The sequence below is a fragment of the Lepisosteus platostomus genome, chromosome 16, assembly GCF_059453375.1.
Source record: "Lepisosteus platostomus isolate fLepPlt1 chromosome 16, fLepPlt1.hap1, whole genome shotgun sequence".
Classification (NCBI taxonomy): Eukaryota; Metazoa; Chordata; class Actinopteri; order Semionotiformes; family Lepisosteidae; genus Lepisosteus; species Lepisosteus platostomus.
This window is the reverse complement of record NC_142626.1, coordinates 21,664,510-21,683,476: the sequence shown is the minus strand read 5'-3', so window position 1 is coordinate 21,683,476 and position 18,967 is coordinate 21,664,510. Positions and strand designations below refer to the sequence as shown.

Genomic DNA, 18,967 nt, shown 5'->3' with positions numbered 1-18,967 from the left:
AGTCATTTACTGATAACTATTAATCAAACACACAGAAGTCTCCTTCTCTTACACCACAATGCTTTTTGTATCTCACCCAATACACCATCCTAGCTTTTACCTATTCAGCTGTCGCCCTTTTTCCCCAAGGAGATAATACAACTTGAATTGAATTAAATATTAAATTGGATTTTAAAAGTTGTTGGTTTTTCTTTATGTTTTGAGGTGCCACCACACCTGCTTTGTTTGTTTTGAACCCTGAACCTTGTTCTGTCATTTTTAACCTAAGTTGAACAGACACACCACTGTAAGGCAGAGGAAGAAAGACGCTAGGGTTAGACACAGACCAGACATTTATTTTTCCGCTACACATTTCAACACTTAAAAGCACTTTATACTCATATAAAATTAGTACTAATATTTCATGATTTCGTTGTTCAACACTGATGAGAAATCTAACTGTTCCTAATTTTTGTTATTTTGCATCAATGGTTTCAAACAGATTGGCTTTGAAACTGTACAAATTGTGATTGGTCCAGTTTTGTTTTGATCTTGCTACCCTTGGATGATGCCTTTGACTGTCTGTCAGAACAGAAACAAGCAGAACAGGTTTCACCTGCTTAAACAGCCCAGGCACGCAATCTATCCAGTGACTTCTTTCTGGTATTGAGGAACTTTGAGGACTGTTGGAGCTGTGGGACCTCGTGGCTCTGCTGAGTAACTTCAGCTGAAGTGAATTTCCCTTCACAAAGATCTGGGTTACTAAGACTACAGAATGGAAACTGAACAAAGAAAGGCGTGCGGACTGAAAAGAAAGATTATGAGGACTGTAAAGAGTAAAGTTTAAAACTATGTAAAATAATGGATCTTAACTTCATGTCTGGAGCTGGACCATACAGATTCCTCAGTCCTGTATCAAAGAGAAATCTGTGCACCTCTTCTGGAACTGTCTTTGCACTGCAGGTTTGAATTTATAACAGTTTTCAGTGTACAAAAACAATTTTCTTTATTCAATGTTTAATATCAAATTCAATGAAAAGTCATTTTTTGATTATTTTTTCTCTAAAACAGTTTTCATTACCTTTTACCTTTAGATCGTATCTTAAATCTACTAACGTATTAAAAACATAATTCAGTAACATTTGTTATTTAACACAGTATTTATCATTTTCATTTTTTAGTCCTATAAGATGCACCAAAATGCAGTAAATTAATGAAGACAGTAATAGAGAAAATTTTAGCCATTTTACAATATTCCACTGCATTTTTAAAAACTGAGACATTTTCAACAATGAAGTTTCATACTTTTCTATTCGGACACATTACTGAGCATATGAGCATTCCCAGTCAGTATAGTGTGAATCGGAGAAGGGTGCAGTCTCCTGAGTGCTCTGTTTAAGATTTGTTTTGCTGCTTTAAATGTATGTAATCCATACATCCACTTTATCCAGTACGGGGTCATTGGGTGGCAAGGAAGAGGTGCAAGGTAGGATACACCCTGGATGGTTCACCAATCTATCTATCATGGCCAATTTTCCCAGAAACCAATTTACCTCCCAGCATGTTTTCAGACTGCTTGAGGAAACCAGAGCACATGAACAAAGTGGGAAAATATATAGTCCACACATATAGCACCCCAGGGCCGCAGTGTTGTGAGACAGCAATCCTAAACAGTGTGCTACTGTGCTGCTGACGTAGCAATTAATATTTGGAATTTACACAACCTAATCCTCACATTCAAAGGCAAAAAAAAACAAAAGTTAATAGATAATTAATATGAAAGTGGACTGGATGCCAAGAATTCAAATTTTGTTGTTCCAAACCTAAATGAATTTAAGTACACACAACTATTTTAACAAGCTACACAATTAGTTAAGTGTCCTCTATGTGCAAAAACGTGATTCACATTATTTCAGAATAAATACTTTTGTCACTATGAGGTCCTTCAGTCTGACATTTAGTTAAGAAATCAATCCTGAAGGAGCTCTCAAAGCAACTTTGAGATAAAGTCATAGAAAAGCACAGTTCAGTAAAAAGGTTCTGTATAAAAAATAAAAACACTGACACGATTTCACAGTAAATGGTGTTATCTTCTGTACAGCTCATTTCACCCCAAACATACTCAAACTCTTTCCCTTTTTCAGAGTTCCTTCAGCTACGATGATTCTGCAGTGATGACATAAATTTCCAGAACCAAGCACTCAAAATTCACTCTTTTTTCATCGACAGAGGATACCCCACCCGTGTTATTGACAGGGCCCTCACCTGAGCCAAAAACGGCCCTCAGACCATCTTTGGTGCTTCCCTACCATCCTAACACACTATCTATCCCCAGGACCAGTTAACAACAACTTTCCTATCCTACAGGATGATCCCTCCATTGGGGAACTCTTTCCTGACCGCCTTATCATCTCATATGTATCATATCTCAAATATGTATCCAAGCCCATAGTTTCTCATTTCACCTCTGATGACCATGATCACACTGATCTCTCCGTCTGCATTCTCAAAGTAGGGTTCTTAAGTACTATAGCAGAAAGACATGAGAAACTAAAATTATCCTGAAACTGGGTTTACACCTTCCACCTTCTCTCAACAACAGACTTGTTTTCTTCTAATTCTCTCTATTCATTTGTAGGTTTCATTTTACACCTCTCCTCATGTCTCTCGACCTCGCACCACTTGATTGACCCCTCTGCCTCTCCCCTGCTCCCGCCTCCTTCTCTCTCCTGGCTTTTGTTTTCCCATACTATATTATCTTTGCTGACTGCCCTACCCGAAGAAGGCTCTGCAGCCGAAATGTTGTGTTCTCTTTCTTTTCTTTTCAGCATAGAATAAACCTATTACAGTACTTGTTCCTTTGCAGCTTATGCATGCTGATGCAGCTACCCACTTGAACTGCTCTCTTAGACAATTTCTCAGATAATTCTAAAATAGTGTACTACAATCTTTAAAAAAATGCCAAATGTTGATTGTTAACATGTATTACATGAAGAAAAGTACTTGCATAAAGGTTTTTAAAGGATGGCACAGTGGTTAGCATTGCTGTCTTGCAGCACCAGGGCCCTGGGTTCATTTCCTGTGGCATTGTAGTTGTCACGATTATAGTCCCTCCTCTTTAAGGGCACTCCGGCTCTTCCTTGTTTGCCCTATTCCCCGCACCTGCCCCTTGTTCCAGTCTCCTTCCTGTTTCCCTTTAAACTCCAAATGCAGTCGCCAATCGTGGCTCTGCATCTGATTTCCATATCGTGCGAGCCTGTGTCCTGATGAGTCTGGCTCCGTCATATTTTTAAGTCTCTGTTCTTGTTCCTGTTCCCCCTGCCTGTTCCCACTCAGTTCCTGGTTTTAATCTCCTGGATGGATCGCCTGGCCATGGACTTATGCTTGTGTTTTTGGATTCCCCGTCTGGATTACCTTTGGATTGTTTGCCTCGGCCACACCTCCCCAGTGCACCAGCGCACTTTGGACACGCCCCCCCCTTTTCATCCCCGTATTCCTGCATGACCTTTTTCCCCAGTGTTTCCTCACTACTTTGGATTGTGTCGTCCGCATAGGGCCCGGAAAGAACTGTTCGTTACAGTTATATGCTGTATGCAGTTGGGTTCTCTCAGGGTGCTCCATCTGCACTGTCCTGCTGCCCTGCATGGTACTGCCCATCCTAATCTCCCTCCTATAAATTTGATACAGGTACATCTGTATAGGGCATAGGGCCTGTAAGATGTACTCCCACCCCAACAGATTCTGAAAGGGTGTTAACATAATGGAGCATATTCAGGGGGCACCTTTGCTTGTGCAGTAGCTACCACTGGGGCCAACTTAACTATATCCTGTGTATTATTGTCTGAAGGATGAAGTGGAGGCATGGGTTTGAATTCCACTCTGACACCAGTTTGTCAGGGTTGGAGGCAAGCAGCCAGGAAAGTCTGGAGACAGCGATGTAGTGAATTTATTTCCATCACAGATTAAACCCCATAATACTCCCCTTCTAGTCTTACTCATCTTCATCACAGGAACTTATGACGAATTAAGGAAGTCACCACAGCAATCCTGGGACTCAGAGATGATGACTTTCGTGTCCTCTTGAACAGGTGGTTTTTAATGAAATCTCTTCCAACCCTTAGCTGCTGTACAACATCTTCTGGTCCACCACCCTCTGAACTCTTCAATCAAGGCTGTGTTATCTCTTTCTTGACATCTTGACACACATGTTCTTGTGGGGAATGTGGGATTTCAGCTTCGTATACTGTATCTTGAGACTTAGACCAGAATGATACAAGATTATACAGACATGAACAAGAGTGAGCAATACTAAGACAATCAACAGTAATCAATCAGCAAATCAACATCAGCTGTAAAATCAATATTAATGACTGTAGTATATGGCCTATTAGATTTATTCAGTCCCTTCACTATAAGTTGTAACCGTCGATAAGCATACATTATCAAGAAACCATCAATTAGTTTTTCGTAATTAAAACAAGTTATTTTCAAAATTTTTATTATTGTAAATGTAGCAGGAAAGAAATCAACATTCTTTTTTATTTTTTGCGATCAATAACATTAAGTGGACTGACCCATCGCTCTTTGAATTTTAGTAACATTCTTTTAGTTGAGGGACTTGGGAAGTAAATGCAGTCGTGTCACTAACTTTCTTTTATAATGTGTTATAATGTGTTATAGTTATAGTTATATGTGTTAGTGCATGGAATCCATTTTCCATGGTTCATTACGTATCCAATAGGAAGACTGGGTGTTATTTGTAGTTTCAAGTGGTCTGCAAGATACTTGTAGTGGTCCTTTATCATTTGGACGAATTCTGGCCTTTCAACAAGAGGTGAGGTTGAAAAACCCTGCAGAAAATATGAAAACATAATGGATATCATGTAAATTATATTATATCAAAATATTCGAATTGTTGTCATATTATGGTTGTATTTATATGTCAAGTGGCACTTAGCTTTTAAATTGTCAATTCCTAAATAAATAATTGCTAGGCAAATGATATTACTGACACCTTTCTGTAGCTGCAGAGCCCTACTTGCTTATTTTGTAGACAATCCCAGGCTCAAATCAATTATCCACACATCTAATCAGTCAAATCACATGTAGTTCATGTGATTAAAGAAACCCATTGTTTTCCTTTTATACTCAAGCCTTTTCTGCTATTTTGCTAGCTGTTAACTCCTTAGAGGGGTTATTAAGAATATGGGTGAACGTCTGGTGAGCTGGAAGTTAAAAAAAGAGTGATTTTAGAGCTCTGTAGGTGAATGCGAATTATTGACAAAACTGGTATTACATCAAAAACTTAAAGATATTCAACTCCTTTATCTGTCTTTATATGACAGGAAAGCAGACCCTGGAGATCAGTAATCTTTCTATGAACTATTTCCATTACTTTAAGTAAAGTCGGATTACTGCATTGTAAGACTTAATCATAATGTGCCTGAGTATAAAGTCCACTCCTTATGCTATAATTTATTTTTAATTCATTCCTATATAGTCCTTAATAGAGGCATCTTAATAAACATTGAGATCCCTTTTGTGAATATTTTTGTGAAACTCTAAATTTCCCAAGTGAAATGTACTGTATAATATTTGTTCACACTACCAAAGTGGACCTATTTCTGTGAAGCTGTTCCTTACTACGTTGATATTTAAGAATTATTGTTATTGAAGTCATTGTTGTAGAACAAAATAAGGATAATACTTATACCTTCTTTAATATGTTCAGAAGGGATACTTGTAATCAAAGATAAAAAATGAATACCTTATTGTGTTTAAACCACATTTCTATTGTCACACATACACAGAAATAGAATTTCTGGGTTTATTTCATGTATGGATAACAAAGATTAAAAGTGTGTGAGGACACATGCAAAAATCAAATCTAGATGTCAGTCTTGGCTTTATATATTAACAGATATTAACAGATCAAATTTACCCTTCTTATCTCCCCATCTGTCAAATCACGGCTGTCATCGTCAGTCTTCAACATATGTTCATAGAAGTTGTAAGGTCCAACTATCAGCCTGTCCGTCTCAGTGTCGTACACTCTACGCATCTACAGAATAAACATAAAAAGAAATATTCCAACGTATTCTTCTGCAACTACAAGTAAATGCAAAGCACTGGTACAAGCCTTTCTGTCAACACCATTATACTACTGTAAAAGACTGATGATTTCTCCTGATTCCGATGAAATCGTCTTTATTGTAGCTACTTAAATCATTATATTTTACAGTATATTTTATCAAGATATTATACAAAACAAAACCTCTATAAATACATGTTCAATCAATATGAATACAAATCTCTTCAAATGTATTATATAATTTTGCTGATGAATATGAATAACAGTTTCACCTAAAATAAATATATATATAGATGTGCATTTTTTATACCAAAGAACTTTTAACTTAAAACATTAAAGCCTTTTTCTACACATACATATTACCATGTATGTTACCAATAGGTTACCAATATGTTACCAATAGGCTTTAGGTGATATTTAGGAAGTAAGCCTCAAATGAGCAAAAAATAAATATAAATGGTGCTCTCTTTCTTAAACGATGTTTGATCCACAGAAATAAATCTATGAACTCTCCGTACTCATTGCATTTAAGAACAGTATAATGTTACTAAAACAATTTCTGCAAAGGTTTTTGGAAAACAAAGTTTTAGTTATTAACTGCCCCAATAGTTTCTAAAGTGCCCCAACATTGTCCAGACTTCTATTCATACAAATATAATACCACACATTAACAATACAAACTTTTAAAATCAGAGTTAGAGCACAAAGACTGTTCGATGATACAGGCTGCTGACCAGTGTAAGATATAGCTTTGAGCAGCTTAAGACAATGCCTGTGCATTATGACTGGTGAATCATAGTTGGGATCCAGACTGTAAATCAAAGCCAATCACACAAAACACGCATTCTGATGGCAAAATAGCTTTCCAGTTCTAAAATATGTTTTAATTTAGATTTCAAAATCAACCAATTTTTCACTATCCGTGTCTATCCGTGTCCAACCTGTCAATTCAGATCTTCAAATCAATTTTGTTTCCTATTTCTGAGCAGTCATTGCAGGCAAAAGAAGATGGAGAAGATACTTCCCACTATACCATAATCTATGCAGGTATTTTTCATGCAAAACCTGCTATTTCATTATTTTGGAAAATAATACCACAATTAATATCTGTAATTTCCTCCAAGATCATTTTAAATCCTCTTTGAATTTCAGTGCACAGTGACTTTGAAATAAAATAAACACCAATGTCACACTCTAATGGAAACAAATGATAAGTCATCAGGCTATAAAAAAGGGTATTCTGAGAATACTGACACTTCCCTTTAAGGATATTGACTGAATTAATAATTTGTAGTAACCTGTGGTCGACATGACCCACTGTACTACACGTCCACAATATCCTCCGGGATTTTAAAACACAGTGCTTTTCTACATGCATTGCGATTCTGTGTTTCAGAATGTGTGGGGGTTGCGAAATGTTACTGTTTCTTATTGAGCAGCTTCAGAGATTATCCAGACGGCACTACAATGCGGATTTTTATACCATCATATCGACTGTCAGTCTTGCTCCTCTCAGAGTGATATCAGGAACCTTTTCAGGAAATGTAGCTCGATAGATGTGAAAAGAGTTACCATCCATCTTCACTCCTAGAAAGAGGATGAATGTAAAGGAAAAACAAACTATTTGAATCGATTGGTGATGAGAGCTGCAATTCTTTCTTGTAGGCAGATGTGAGATGCCTACAGGTAAGGTAAGATGTAAACTGTTTTTTTTTTATCCTTGTTATTGAGTCATTTTCACACTGTGTGACCTTAATTGCTTAAATTGTCCCCTTGGTTTAGTTCTTCTGCCACATTGTTGTCACAGAGTGAAAAATAATGGGTGTAGGACAAAAGGTGTCTGGGGCTGATTGAATGGGCAGTGTCACCCAAGTGTTAATCCAATGCCTTGGTCTCTGAACTTCTTACCCTGACCAAAAGGCCACTTAGCACAGATGTCAGGTAATTACCACACCGTTTGGAGGGGCAGGTGGGGTTTCAAGGCAGCTTTGACTGTGCCTGTGACCTGGAACAGGGTGCAAATTCACCCATCTAGCTCAGCCAGTTCCTCAATGAGCCCTGAGCAGTTAGCTCTGCCTCCACCCAAGACATCACAGGGGCACTTCCACGTCCTCTGGGGATGAAACATTAACCTATTTAGGTGGACTTTAAATAGCCCCATTCAGAGAACTTAAGGACTTTTGGTGAAGGCAAGAGGGATAGCAGTTGTTTGGACCTAGGAGAGAACTTGATTTAGAGACTAGGGTTATTGAGCAGTGGAGGAAAACCCAAAACATCATTTTCCTTAAACCTTTACCCAAAAGTGGTCATAGAGACAAAGAAGCTGGAAGGGGGAAATCAGGAGCACATTGATCAGAATGCCTGGGAATGAGACGAATGCCTGCAATTTCATTGTTTCTTCACTGAGGCTTAAAGAGACACAGGCAGGTTCGGGAGAGAAGCAGTGCCAGACTGATCATGTGGGACATTTGTTCTGGCAACTGAAACTCTTGACTACTCTATGAGTGAGTCATATCATATGTTCTGTGCATTGGGTGTGTAGTTATAGGAAGGCTGTGTTATGTTTATGTGATGGGAAGATCAGAATACTGTAATAAAATATGATATTTTAAATGATAACTGTTTGGTCTGTGGATATATTGGTAGTTCTGAGAGATTAAAATAACCTGTTGCAGGGAGGAAAAGGTTCCTGGCACCCACTATAATTGCTTGGTGGCATACTTTGGCTTCAAAGCAAAAATAAATTTCTGAATAAAGTCTTACCCTCTCCATGACATTTTAATGTGCCAAGAAAACCTGGATACAATCTGGAGCAAATATGAAGTGATTTGCTGAGATCTTTCACTCAATTCTTATATAACAGCTTCTCCTTCAGTGGCTGAAATCACATCAAAACTGAAGACAATCTTGTCTTTCAATTTTCAGGTGTTCTACATACAAAAGCTGCACTGGTGTACAGAGTGGCCCAAGTCTCTGATACTCATTCTCAGTGTCATGCTGCAGCTTTAGTTAAGAAAGAAATGCTGCAGACAGGGTGAAGCCCAAGTGGAGAATTTAGGGTACTTCTGAAAATAAAGAGAGAGAGAAAATGTGGGCAGACAGGTAATGTGGTGTAAAGGGCTGAAGTAATAGACTGCCTGAAACTAAGCGAGAGGGACTGAGGTAAAACTGAGAGAGGAATGTCATTAAAAAGGATGAGGCTACCACTGTGGAAAATGCTGGAAGTGCTAGAAGATGGGATGACACTGGGCAAACAAACGGTGAACTGCAAGTGGAGAATCCTGAGAGCACTGGCAAAATAAATGAAATAAATTTAATAAGCAATTTGTTAAACTGATGAAGACCTACTTTGTTATAAAAAATGTAGATCTGACTGACAGGCTCCTCTGCCTATTGTGCACATGCTCAGTAGTTGGTTGTGAGCTCGTGCAATTGTTGAGGTTGCCATTGGGATGAAAGTTGGTCCCAGTCTGAGTTTGACAGTGTAATGTTACCTTATACGTACTGTTCAAGAATTTAGAAAGTAATTGTGCAGTTCATTTTAACATTTACACAGTTTTTACATATCCTTCTTGACACATTCAATTCTTCTGTTTCTCCTCAAGTTCAATGCTGACTGATAATTGGTTTCAATCATTCTGCATGTCTTTTGAGTCTGTATTCATGGCTTTTATACTTTTCTGGTCTTACCTACACCAGATACCACTGGCCAGTGATTCCCCTCTCTGACAACATCATTCATCTCTAGAAAAAAAAGGGAAATATAAGGCTTGGACCACCTTTAGGCAGACTGAGAGACCAATTTCTGGGTCTGCAGCATTACCTGACACACAGGCCAGCTGAAGTTCAATTTGGCAGTCTTGCTTCATAAATTCACCTGCAGTTACACAAGTGAGAAAGGGAGATACTTAAGTATTTTAAAATGTGTATTTTGCCCCTGTGTGTCTGTGTGTGCCCTGTGATGGACTGGCGTCCTGTCCAGGTTGTACCCCAGCCTGTGTGCATTGCCGAACAAGATACTGTAGACTTTGGCTCCTCTGTAAGTCTGCATTGTATGATGCAAATAGCACATGGTTTGATATTTTTATTTGATTTTGTTTGTGCACTTTTGAACCATCCACTCCACTAATCCTTCCCTTAGATCTGTGAGATGTGTGGATCATGAAATAAATCTATGAAGATAAGCAATCCACCACAGTTTTAATGAAAAAAACATGCACCTTTGATTTAATGTAGTTTTGCTATACTTATAGGAACAATTCAAAAGTAAAATTTACAATTTACATCAAAAATAATGATCCCATAAGATTCTAATTTGAAGTACACTGTAACAGCCTGTAACAAATGTTAAGCAAGGTTTCACTCACGAAGCAGTTTCATGGTGTTGTCATGGGAAATCCCCCTCTCATCAATGAATCCCCCAGCCATGTAGAGGTCCAGGCTGCTGTAAAAAATACACTTTCTTTAAAGTCTGACAAGCTGCAGAATTCTGAAGCATGGTTTCATCAGAGGGTGGCACAGTGGTTAGCATTGCTGGCTTGTATTGCTAGGGTCTTGGGTTCAGTTCTAGACCTGGGTACTGAAGAAACATTAAAATGACAGAATTCGGATGTTGGTGAAAGAAGAGCTGTTTATTCGTTTGCACAGGGGAGAGATGCTTGCAAAAGCTAGTCTCTCCAAAAGATGTTGCTCAGTGCTTTTTATACACAGTAACAGACAAGCTTCCTACTTTTGACATAGATTACCTAATCCCTAAAATGAATCATTACCAAGCCTGGGTAGCGGAGAACGTCTCCTTATCAGGACTTTCGTTATTGCTTACATTCGCAAAACAAGACATTCGACTTCACTTTTTACTACATTTAAGACACGAGCTGTACTTTTCCACTGACCTAAAGATGCCCCGTGGTATGTTTCCACTTGCCAGGGTTATAAGCAGTTAGGAAGTTAAAGGACAAGCAGTTTGTTAGCTTTTATAAAATTTATAACATTCCTTCAGTCCCTCCTTCAGAACATATTTGTTTTCACACCACTATGTTCTAAACAATGAGATTCTTGTCCTCCTCATGATTATATTGAATTATAATAGAGTTAGTTACTTTGGTACATACAGCTTTAAGACAGTGAATACATAAAATAAAAATAATTAGTAGCATTAGACCATAAAAAAAATATTTCAGTGATCCTCGCCAGGCTCCTAACACAGACTGCAGCCTTTTTCCCACTTCCCAGTCGTCAGGATTGTAATTGTGATATTTGCAGAATTGTCTGGAATATGAGTACTACAGTACATACAGCTGCTTATCACCCTAATAGAAGATTGCCTAAAACCATGATTATAGCGGGGAGCATACGGTTAATTCCATTCTAATACATTTGAGGTACACTCAGACGAAAAGCAGAACTATTTACTCATACCAATAAACCTAAATAATCACCTCTATCAAAAGGGATTACTCCTATGAGCATCTTGTATAGCAATACAAACCCAACATGAGCGCTGATTATTATTTGTGGCTGATAGATATGACAACACCAAGAAGGTATTTATTCCAAATTCCCCATTATTAGTGTAACGTTCCTTACTCTTAACAGGCACACTGTCAGCCCCCCCCCGACAGACACAGAAACAGTTACATAATTATTTCTGTTCACTCAGTCTCTGGTGCAGTGGCTCGGTTGCAGTGCGATGCGTAGATCCAGCAATCTCATCCTGTCACTCAGATGGCAGAGTTGGAAGTCAGTAGTACTTGATATGGTCCCTCCTCAGCGGGGTTGCAACATCTGGCAGGATATCTTCTTTACCCGCACCCACTCGCCAGGTATCAGGTTGTGTCTTCCCTCTACTGGAGGTCCCCAACTGTCCAGCACCTGTTCACCAGCCCCATGCACCACTTCAATTAACAGCCTACAATACTGCAATAGAGAATTAGATAGCAAATTCAACTATCCATTATCCAAATTTGGCCATCCAGGAAGGTTCGTTGGTTGGCCCGTGATGATATCAAACAGGCTCAGTTACACAGTTCTGTTTGATCCAGCCCTCAGGTTACACAAGACTGCAGGCAGAGCAGCTACCCACGCAGTTCCTTCAATCTGATGTTTCGTTGATCTTTCAGAGTTCTGTTCCTTAGTTCCACTGTTCCTGTAAGCTGAGGGTGATGGGGGCAATGTAGGTCCCATCTCACTCTGAACAACACAGCCACTGCCTGAAACACCTTCCCTGTGAAGTGTGTAACTTTTTCATAATACAAGTGGCAGGGCAGTCCCCACTGAGGGCTTATCTCCGTCATCAAGTGTTTGGCGATCACAGAGGTTTATACAGCCAGGCAGGTAGCATGCACAACATGTAAACACGAACCCTTGGCCACCGCATTGAGGGGTCCTGAATGATAACCCACCGGGCAATGCCTACCTCCATGCTCCTGTTGTCACGATTATAGTCCCTCCTCCTTAAGGGTGCTCCAGCCCTTTCACTTCAGACTTAATTCTGTGCACCTGACCCCTTTTCCCAGCCTTCCTTAAAAGCCAGGCGCTGACGTTCAGCCTGGCTCTGCATCTGGTTTCCGCACCGTGTGAGTCCGGGACCTGGAAGCACCTGATCCCGTTAAGGTTTTAACCTCTGTTCCTGTTCCTTGTCCGCCGGTTCCGACCTGGTTCTTGTTTTTAATTCCTTGTTTGGATGGATCACCTGGCTATTGACTTTCTTGCGTTTTTGGATTCCCTCTATGGATAACTTTTGGATTGTTTGCCTCGGCCACACCTCCCCCGTGCATCCGCGCACTTTGGACACGCCCCCCCTGTTTTCAGCCCCGTATTCCTGCATGACTTTTTCCTAGTGTTTCCCCACTTCTTCGGATTGTGTCGTCCGCATAGGGTCCGGAAAGAACTGTTCGTTACACCTGTGCCAGCACAGCAGCTCACAACCCATTTCTTTTACTTACTTACAGATTACATACAGATGATCCGTCTGAGGGAATCCAGCCCAGGGCCAGTGCCTGCAAGAAAGCTTGTTTCAAATCATTAAAAACGGTTTCTGCTGCAGGGGTCAAGGCAATTCTGTCCTTAGACTGCACTACCCTCCTTAAGCCAATTCGTCACCAGGCGAGTTTGTTCCGAGAAGGAATTCACCCTCGCTTTATTATGTAGTTGGTTATATATCTTTTCCCATCAGAAGATCTAATACTTGGAGTAGCCTAGCCTTATGGATTCCCTCATCAGGCAGAACAATCACAATACCTCAGAGCTCTATTGAGGTAGTTCACATAAATGCAGTCTCATACAGTAATTCCTTATAAATGCTCAAGTGCATTCCAGCCCAATAAATCTGGTGTGTCCCCCACCCACATCTGTAGTTGAAACTGTATATCTTTCCCCAAGCATATTGTGACAGCTTGCATCTCCTTTAAACAACCCTTGCCCCCCTACTCCTGTAGCCTCCTGCCACGTGTAAAAACTTTTCACCATAACTTTTTGCTGTTTTAGTCGATAAACAGGACAAATTTGCTCCTGTGTCCCCCAATAGGGGAACCTGGACACCATTTACTGTACACTGTAAGATTACTTCTCTTTTATTTAAATCCTGAGATAAATTTAAGGAGGCTACAAAGGGGTCTCCTAGTTTAAATCTATTAGTTCACGCAAGGCTCTCATTTCAGCTTCTGGCATATTCTTTAATTGTAAAATCAAACATTTCTTACAATTTTTTAGAGTAACTTCACACCAACCTATTAGTAGTTTTCCCACAGGGCTAGTTAACCCCCCCATCTGGATACTGCTCAAACCAGTACAGTTCTGGCTTTACTGCACAGACCTACACCTGGAACACAAACCGGTAGAGTCCCGGCTTTACTGTACAGTCACACAGTGAAAGAAGAGCTTTTATAAAATTTATAACATTCCTTTAGTACTATCTGTGTGAGTTTGTACGCTCTCCCTGTGTTTGTGTGGGTTTCCTCCTGCTGTGAGTGTGTGTGTCTGTGTTTGTGTACTCTGTGATGGACTGGTGTCCTGTCCAGGTTGTATCATGACTACTACATTGATGGATGGATACTTTCATCAGATCTCTCTAACTAAGCAAGATCCAGAGTATGATTGCCATCACCAGAAATGTGCAAGGAAATGTACTTTCTGCATGTATGATATTCCTTAGCTACAGTTACTGTTTCGTTTTAGAATACCGACATGTAGGACTATTATAAGGATTGTTATTTATAATGACATACTGTGAGAAATCCTTGCATTGTTTTTTCATCTCTTCAACCATAAATTTCACTCCGACACCCACTTTAGAGCCATCAATGTGAGCCAAGCTGACCTTGCCAGTGCCTGAAAAAGAGCAGAGCAGTAAGCTAGTACTAAATATTGGCAGTGTGAAATGTCCAGGTTTAATACAACTATTATATTATTTTATCTATCAGAGGGATAGAAGGCTGTGAGCTCTTCAAGCAAATTATACAGCTTAATGCCAAATATGTTTTGTTTTTTACACATATGAAGTTGGGTTGTGTGAGATATAGCACTGCTGAACAATTACCTGTAAAGCAGAAAAATATGTTGGAAAAGTTTCGATAGGAAAACTTATATAAGTAAAATATGCACAATGGTGTGCAGATGATAAAGGTGGCTCCTGACTAAATGAACAAGAACACTACTACATATGTGAGACATTTTCTGAACTGTTTTTTCTGTAGAGAGTTCGGCTTGGTGGTGAAGCAACATATCTATTTTTTGTATAAGATAACAAATTCTTGCTTGTGTATAATAAAGTGAATTTGAGCAAGAAATTAAAAAATCTAAGGACATTAAAAAAGGATATAAATCAAAGGAGACCATTCATCTCCTGTTAAGTTGCAAGTACTGTAGCTAATTGATCTCATTCTTACCTTTAGTATAAACTCTTTGTATAACAAAGGGTCCCTGCTTTCAAGAAATGACTAATTAGATTCTTGGACTACTTAGGTACTAACTACATAGCAGGCTTAATTAGCCAAATGTCAGAATGTAAAGCAATGAAAGAATTAAGAAAAACACTAAATTATTAAGTATTTTCAGAAAATATAGGACATGTTAATGCATTGCTTTCACATTCTTGTAGATTCCTTTTTAAAAATAATGTCTTGCTACTTTTACTTGTCTGCTCCAGTTAAGCAGTAACTAACCTGGGCAATGGAGGACAATAATGTGGCAGGTGGTTGCCTCATCACTTCCAATTCTAGTCACAGGTCCTGTAGAAGTTTGAAAAAAATATCACAAAATGTTCTTTGCCCCTCAGTCTTTGTTTGGCTTCTTTTCTCCCTGTATTTGTTATGTGCTTTTCTAAACTATAGTATATACCTTATAGTAAAACAATGATTAGCACTATTTGTAATCCATTCAAGATGGATATAAACATGAAAAATAGCTGTTTGTTTTAGTTTTGTTAACACTTCCTGTCTCCTATAATATTATTAAATTGTCTTTAAAGAACCTGATATATGCTGTTGACTCAGCATAGAAACGAACATTCCTAGATGGTTCAGTTGTACTTTGGGGTCATATTTCAAGGTTGGCATTAAATCTTTTAATGTAACAAAATGTCCACTTTATAAAAAAAAGCTATTATTCCAAAATATGACCAAGCTACCATATCAGTCCACAGCACAGGTCACTACTCATGTATTTGAAGTTATTCATAAAATTAAAGCTTTGAGTAAATTGTAAGTGGTAAGTGATTTCACGTCTTGTCATCTGCTTTTAAATGACATTCATCAATGGATATAAAATACTCCCCAGCACCACCCCCTCTCTCCTCCCTTTCTTTCCCCATCTCAATTTTTTCCAACTCTTTCAGACCATCTTAAACTGCCAAATCATCTCTAGTCACTTCTCCTGCAATGGGGCTATACAATATGTATTTTCTTTCCTTTATGATCATCTAACTTTAGTTGTTCTTGTGTTTTTGTTCTACTTTATTTCTTATGCTTAAGCCCTCATAAAATCCTCCTGTTTTGACTGTAAATGATGATTCTGACACTTTTTCATAAAAGACAATAAACAAATGTTTTGTAATCTCTTACAAAGCATAACGGCTGGAGCACCATCTCTCAACATAACTCAACAGAAGTGGTGCAATTAAGAACACCTAAGTAACAATATAAATCACAGCAACAAAGTCTACCTCTTTCTCACAAATTGCAGATTCATGGAATGTAAACTTATATGTAAAAAACGTTTTTTTTTAATATAAAATACATTTCAGGATCCTACCTTTACAAAGGTCAATTGTTGCATATTCTCTCTGAGAAACATAAAGCAGATAATCTGGTTGCTCAATAACTTCAGGTTTCTGCTTGAATTTTTCAGCTTCAGGCTGCACACAAAATTATTCTGTCACTGCATGGAAAATTCAAATTTTGTATAAAAGGATTTTGAATGATTTTTAAAATACCCAGAGACAGTTTGAGACAGTTTCAAAGTTTTGTGAATCACTCCCCAAATGCCAAACTTTCCAAACTGCTGGAAAACAGCAGACAGCAGAAAGTCTTTCTTAACCTGTTTCTTTACATGAATTACACTTCAAACAGATTAATTCGATACATAATAGTCTGCATTGGCAGCACTGTTTTGTAGTTGTGCTTCATGCATGCCTCACACTTATCCATACTGTGACTGATGGAACTATATGGTTTATCTATTAAATACAAAACATACTGTACAGTCATTTCAAAATTCACTCTGTCAGCAGTCAGTTTTTAAAGCAGATACTCTGTCATCAAATTAAATTACACAAATGAAACCCTTATACTGTATGTATATAATTTATAGCACAAATTGTCCAATACGTCTTTTAAGGCTATGCTTAAATATTGATTGGAACCACTGATTGGGTGACAATCTCATTAATGTGAACATAGTATAATACCCAGCATATTTTAAAATGTAGTATACTGGATGAAAAAGAGTGTAAATGCACTTATTAAGCATTTGATTATTTATGAAAAATATATAAATGGTAATATATTCTAGCATGGAAAACAAAAATAGTACATATATTAAAATCCAGAGCTTCAACAGAAAGTAAAATGTTTTACATTTCTTCCAATACAATGCCATGGATGCAGTAAAAGGTTCCAATATGCATGTTTTATTTTACTTTTATGTTGCGAGAATTTATTTTTTGCAAGATATATAAAAAAGCATTGTACATTACCTGTAAATCTTCTCCATATTTTGCCCAGAATTCTTTAATAGTTTCAAAGTCCTCAACCAACTTGTGTTTCACACACAGGGGCATGGTGCTGATTTGGACTGTTACTGTAAGTAAAACAGTGATCTTTGATTATGTGGTGACTAGGAACACAATTCTTCATTTTTATACAGGAGGATATGACCTGCTGACCTGCTGACTTGTTTAATCCATGCTGGTGTATTATTTAAGTTTGTTTACTTGTTTTTTTACTTCCTTGTTAGGTAGTTGTGCAATTAACTACACATTTCAGCACACCCAAAGACCAACTAGTCATTTCTAGTTCTGATTTTGTTTCTCTTTAGCTGCACTACATAAAATAAGTGTTTTAATGTTTTTATAAACATATATTTACATTCAGGAACTCCCACCGTAACAACTACATTCCTTTGGTGCTTCCCTACTACCCCAACACACTTCCTATCCCCAGGACTATTAACGACAACTTTTCCATCCTACAGGATAATCCCTCCATTGGGGCCTTCTTTTCTGACCACCCCATTATCTCATATCGCCGATCACCTAATATGCGTAACCTTCTTGTTCACAGCTCCTTTGACTGCCCTCAGCAACCATCCACACCAGGCACTTTCCCTAGCAAAGAGCTTGCTGTATTACCTGCAAGTACACATCTAACACCACACTCATTCAAGGCCCCTCAGGACAATTCCGCATCACCCAGATGGCATCTTGTACCTCCAGCAACCTTATTTACTGTATCTCTTGCAGTAAATGCCCAGCCATCTACATTGGAGAAACAGGAAGGAGACTCAGAGACCACTTCAGAGAACATGTTAGGGCTGTGAAGATTAAAGATCTCTCCAAGCCCATTGTTTCTCATTTCACCTCTGATGGCCATGACCACTCTAATCTCTCTGTCTGTGTTCTCAAAGACGGTTTTCCGAACTCATACATCAGAAAGACTGCAGAAACCAAAATTATCCTGCAGCTAGGATCACACCTTCTCTTAATGACATCTCCCCCTTCTCTTAATGACAGACTACTTTTCTTCTAAATTCTCCCTATTCTTTGTAGGTTTCATTTCACATTTCTCTTCACCTATCCTGACTTCATACCTCCTGATTGGCCTCTCCTTCTGTCCCCTGCTCCCACCTCTTGCTCCTCCTCTCTCGCTACATTACCTTTGCTTACTGCCCTGTCTTTCTCGCACCTGAAGAAGGCTCCATGACCAAAATGTTCAATTTGCTTATTCCATGCTGAAAAAAAATGGAGAAAACCTATTACTTGTATATTTAAATTTTTACCTATAGAGTGTCGTAAGGGAGCATTTAAATATATTTTAATATATTATTATTAATAGATTTTATATTTGAAATGTATTGTCCTTGTTACCAACAACAGAATATTTAAATGAAAATAAATCAATATGAAAAACTGTGGGAGGTCAATATATTAAATGTATTCTATGCTGCAGCTTAAGAAAGATAAGAAAATTAGATGAAACCAGCATGAGGACGTTTGGGGATAAGCTTTGTACTAACTATATTATCCCTAATTAGTAAGATGCTTTCAACTTTATGCTACATAAAATACACAACGTGACAGCAGATGGAAACTTTAAATACACACATTGGAAATACACTGTTTGTTACACACTGAACACTCTCTGCTTTAATAGAGGATATGATAGATGGTAACAAAGCTTTTTA

The 18,967-nt window shown here is 38.3% G+C and overlaps 1 protein-coding gene and 1 gene segment (V, D, J or C); one reads left to right on the top strand and one right to left on the bottom strand.

Annotated features, from left to right (window-relative positions):
* The window catches only part of LOC148647025 (Ig kappa chain V-III region MOPC 63-like), a 482,291-nt gene that overhangs the window by 201,616 nt on the left and 261,708 nt on the right, over positions 1 to 18,967 (top strand).
* Positions 315 to 17,462, bottom strand: LOC148647034 (protein N-terminal asparagine amidohydrolase-like). 8 transcript variants are annotated; one of them, XM_088608688.1, is made up of 11 exons: positions 17,262 to 17,462; positions 16,319 to 16,349; positions 15,232 to 15,297; positions 14,296 to 14,398; positions 13,015 to 13,068; positions 10,438 to 10,514; positions 9,894 to 9,947; positions 9,761 to 9,814; positions 7,554 to 7,657; positions 5,921 to 6,040; positions 315 to 4,829 (listed from the first exon to the last, which is right to left on the bottom strand). In XM_088608688.1, exons 1-11 carry the CDS (start codon positions 17,343 to 17,345, stop codon positions 4,644 to 4,646), a joined length of 933 nt encoding a protein of 310 aa, XP_088464814.1. In that variant the 5' UTR covers positions 17,346 to 17,462; the 3' UTR covers positions 315 to 4,643. The 8 variants fall into 8 exon arrangements, with proteins under 8 accessions (XP_088464814.1, XP_088464810.1, XP_088464812.1 ...); XM_088608684.1 differs by having other exon boundaries at positions 16,319 to 16,421; positions 17,262 to 17,460; XM_088608686.1 differs by lacking the exon at positions 9,894 to 9,947 and having other exon boundaries at positions 16,319 to 16,421; positions 17,262 to 17,460.

Coding starts and splice junctions, on each gene's coding strand:
- LOC148647034 (XM_088608684.1), bottom strand. CDS start 17,345: ATGCCCCTGTGTGTGAAACACAAGTTGGTTGAGGACTTTGAAACTATT. Junction 13,069..14,295: donor CAATGCAAGGATTTCTCACA/GTATGTCATTAT, acceptor GCTTTCTTGCAG/GCACTGGCCCTGGGCTGGAT. Junction 4,830..5,920: donor CAGATGGGGAGATAAGAAGG/GTAAATTTGATC, acceptor TATTTTCTGCAG/GGTTTTTCAACCTCACCTCT.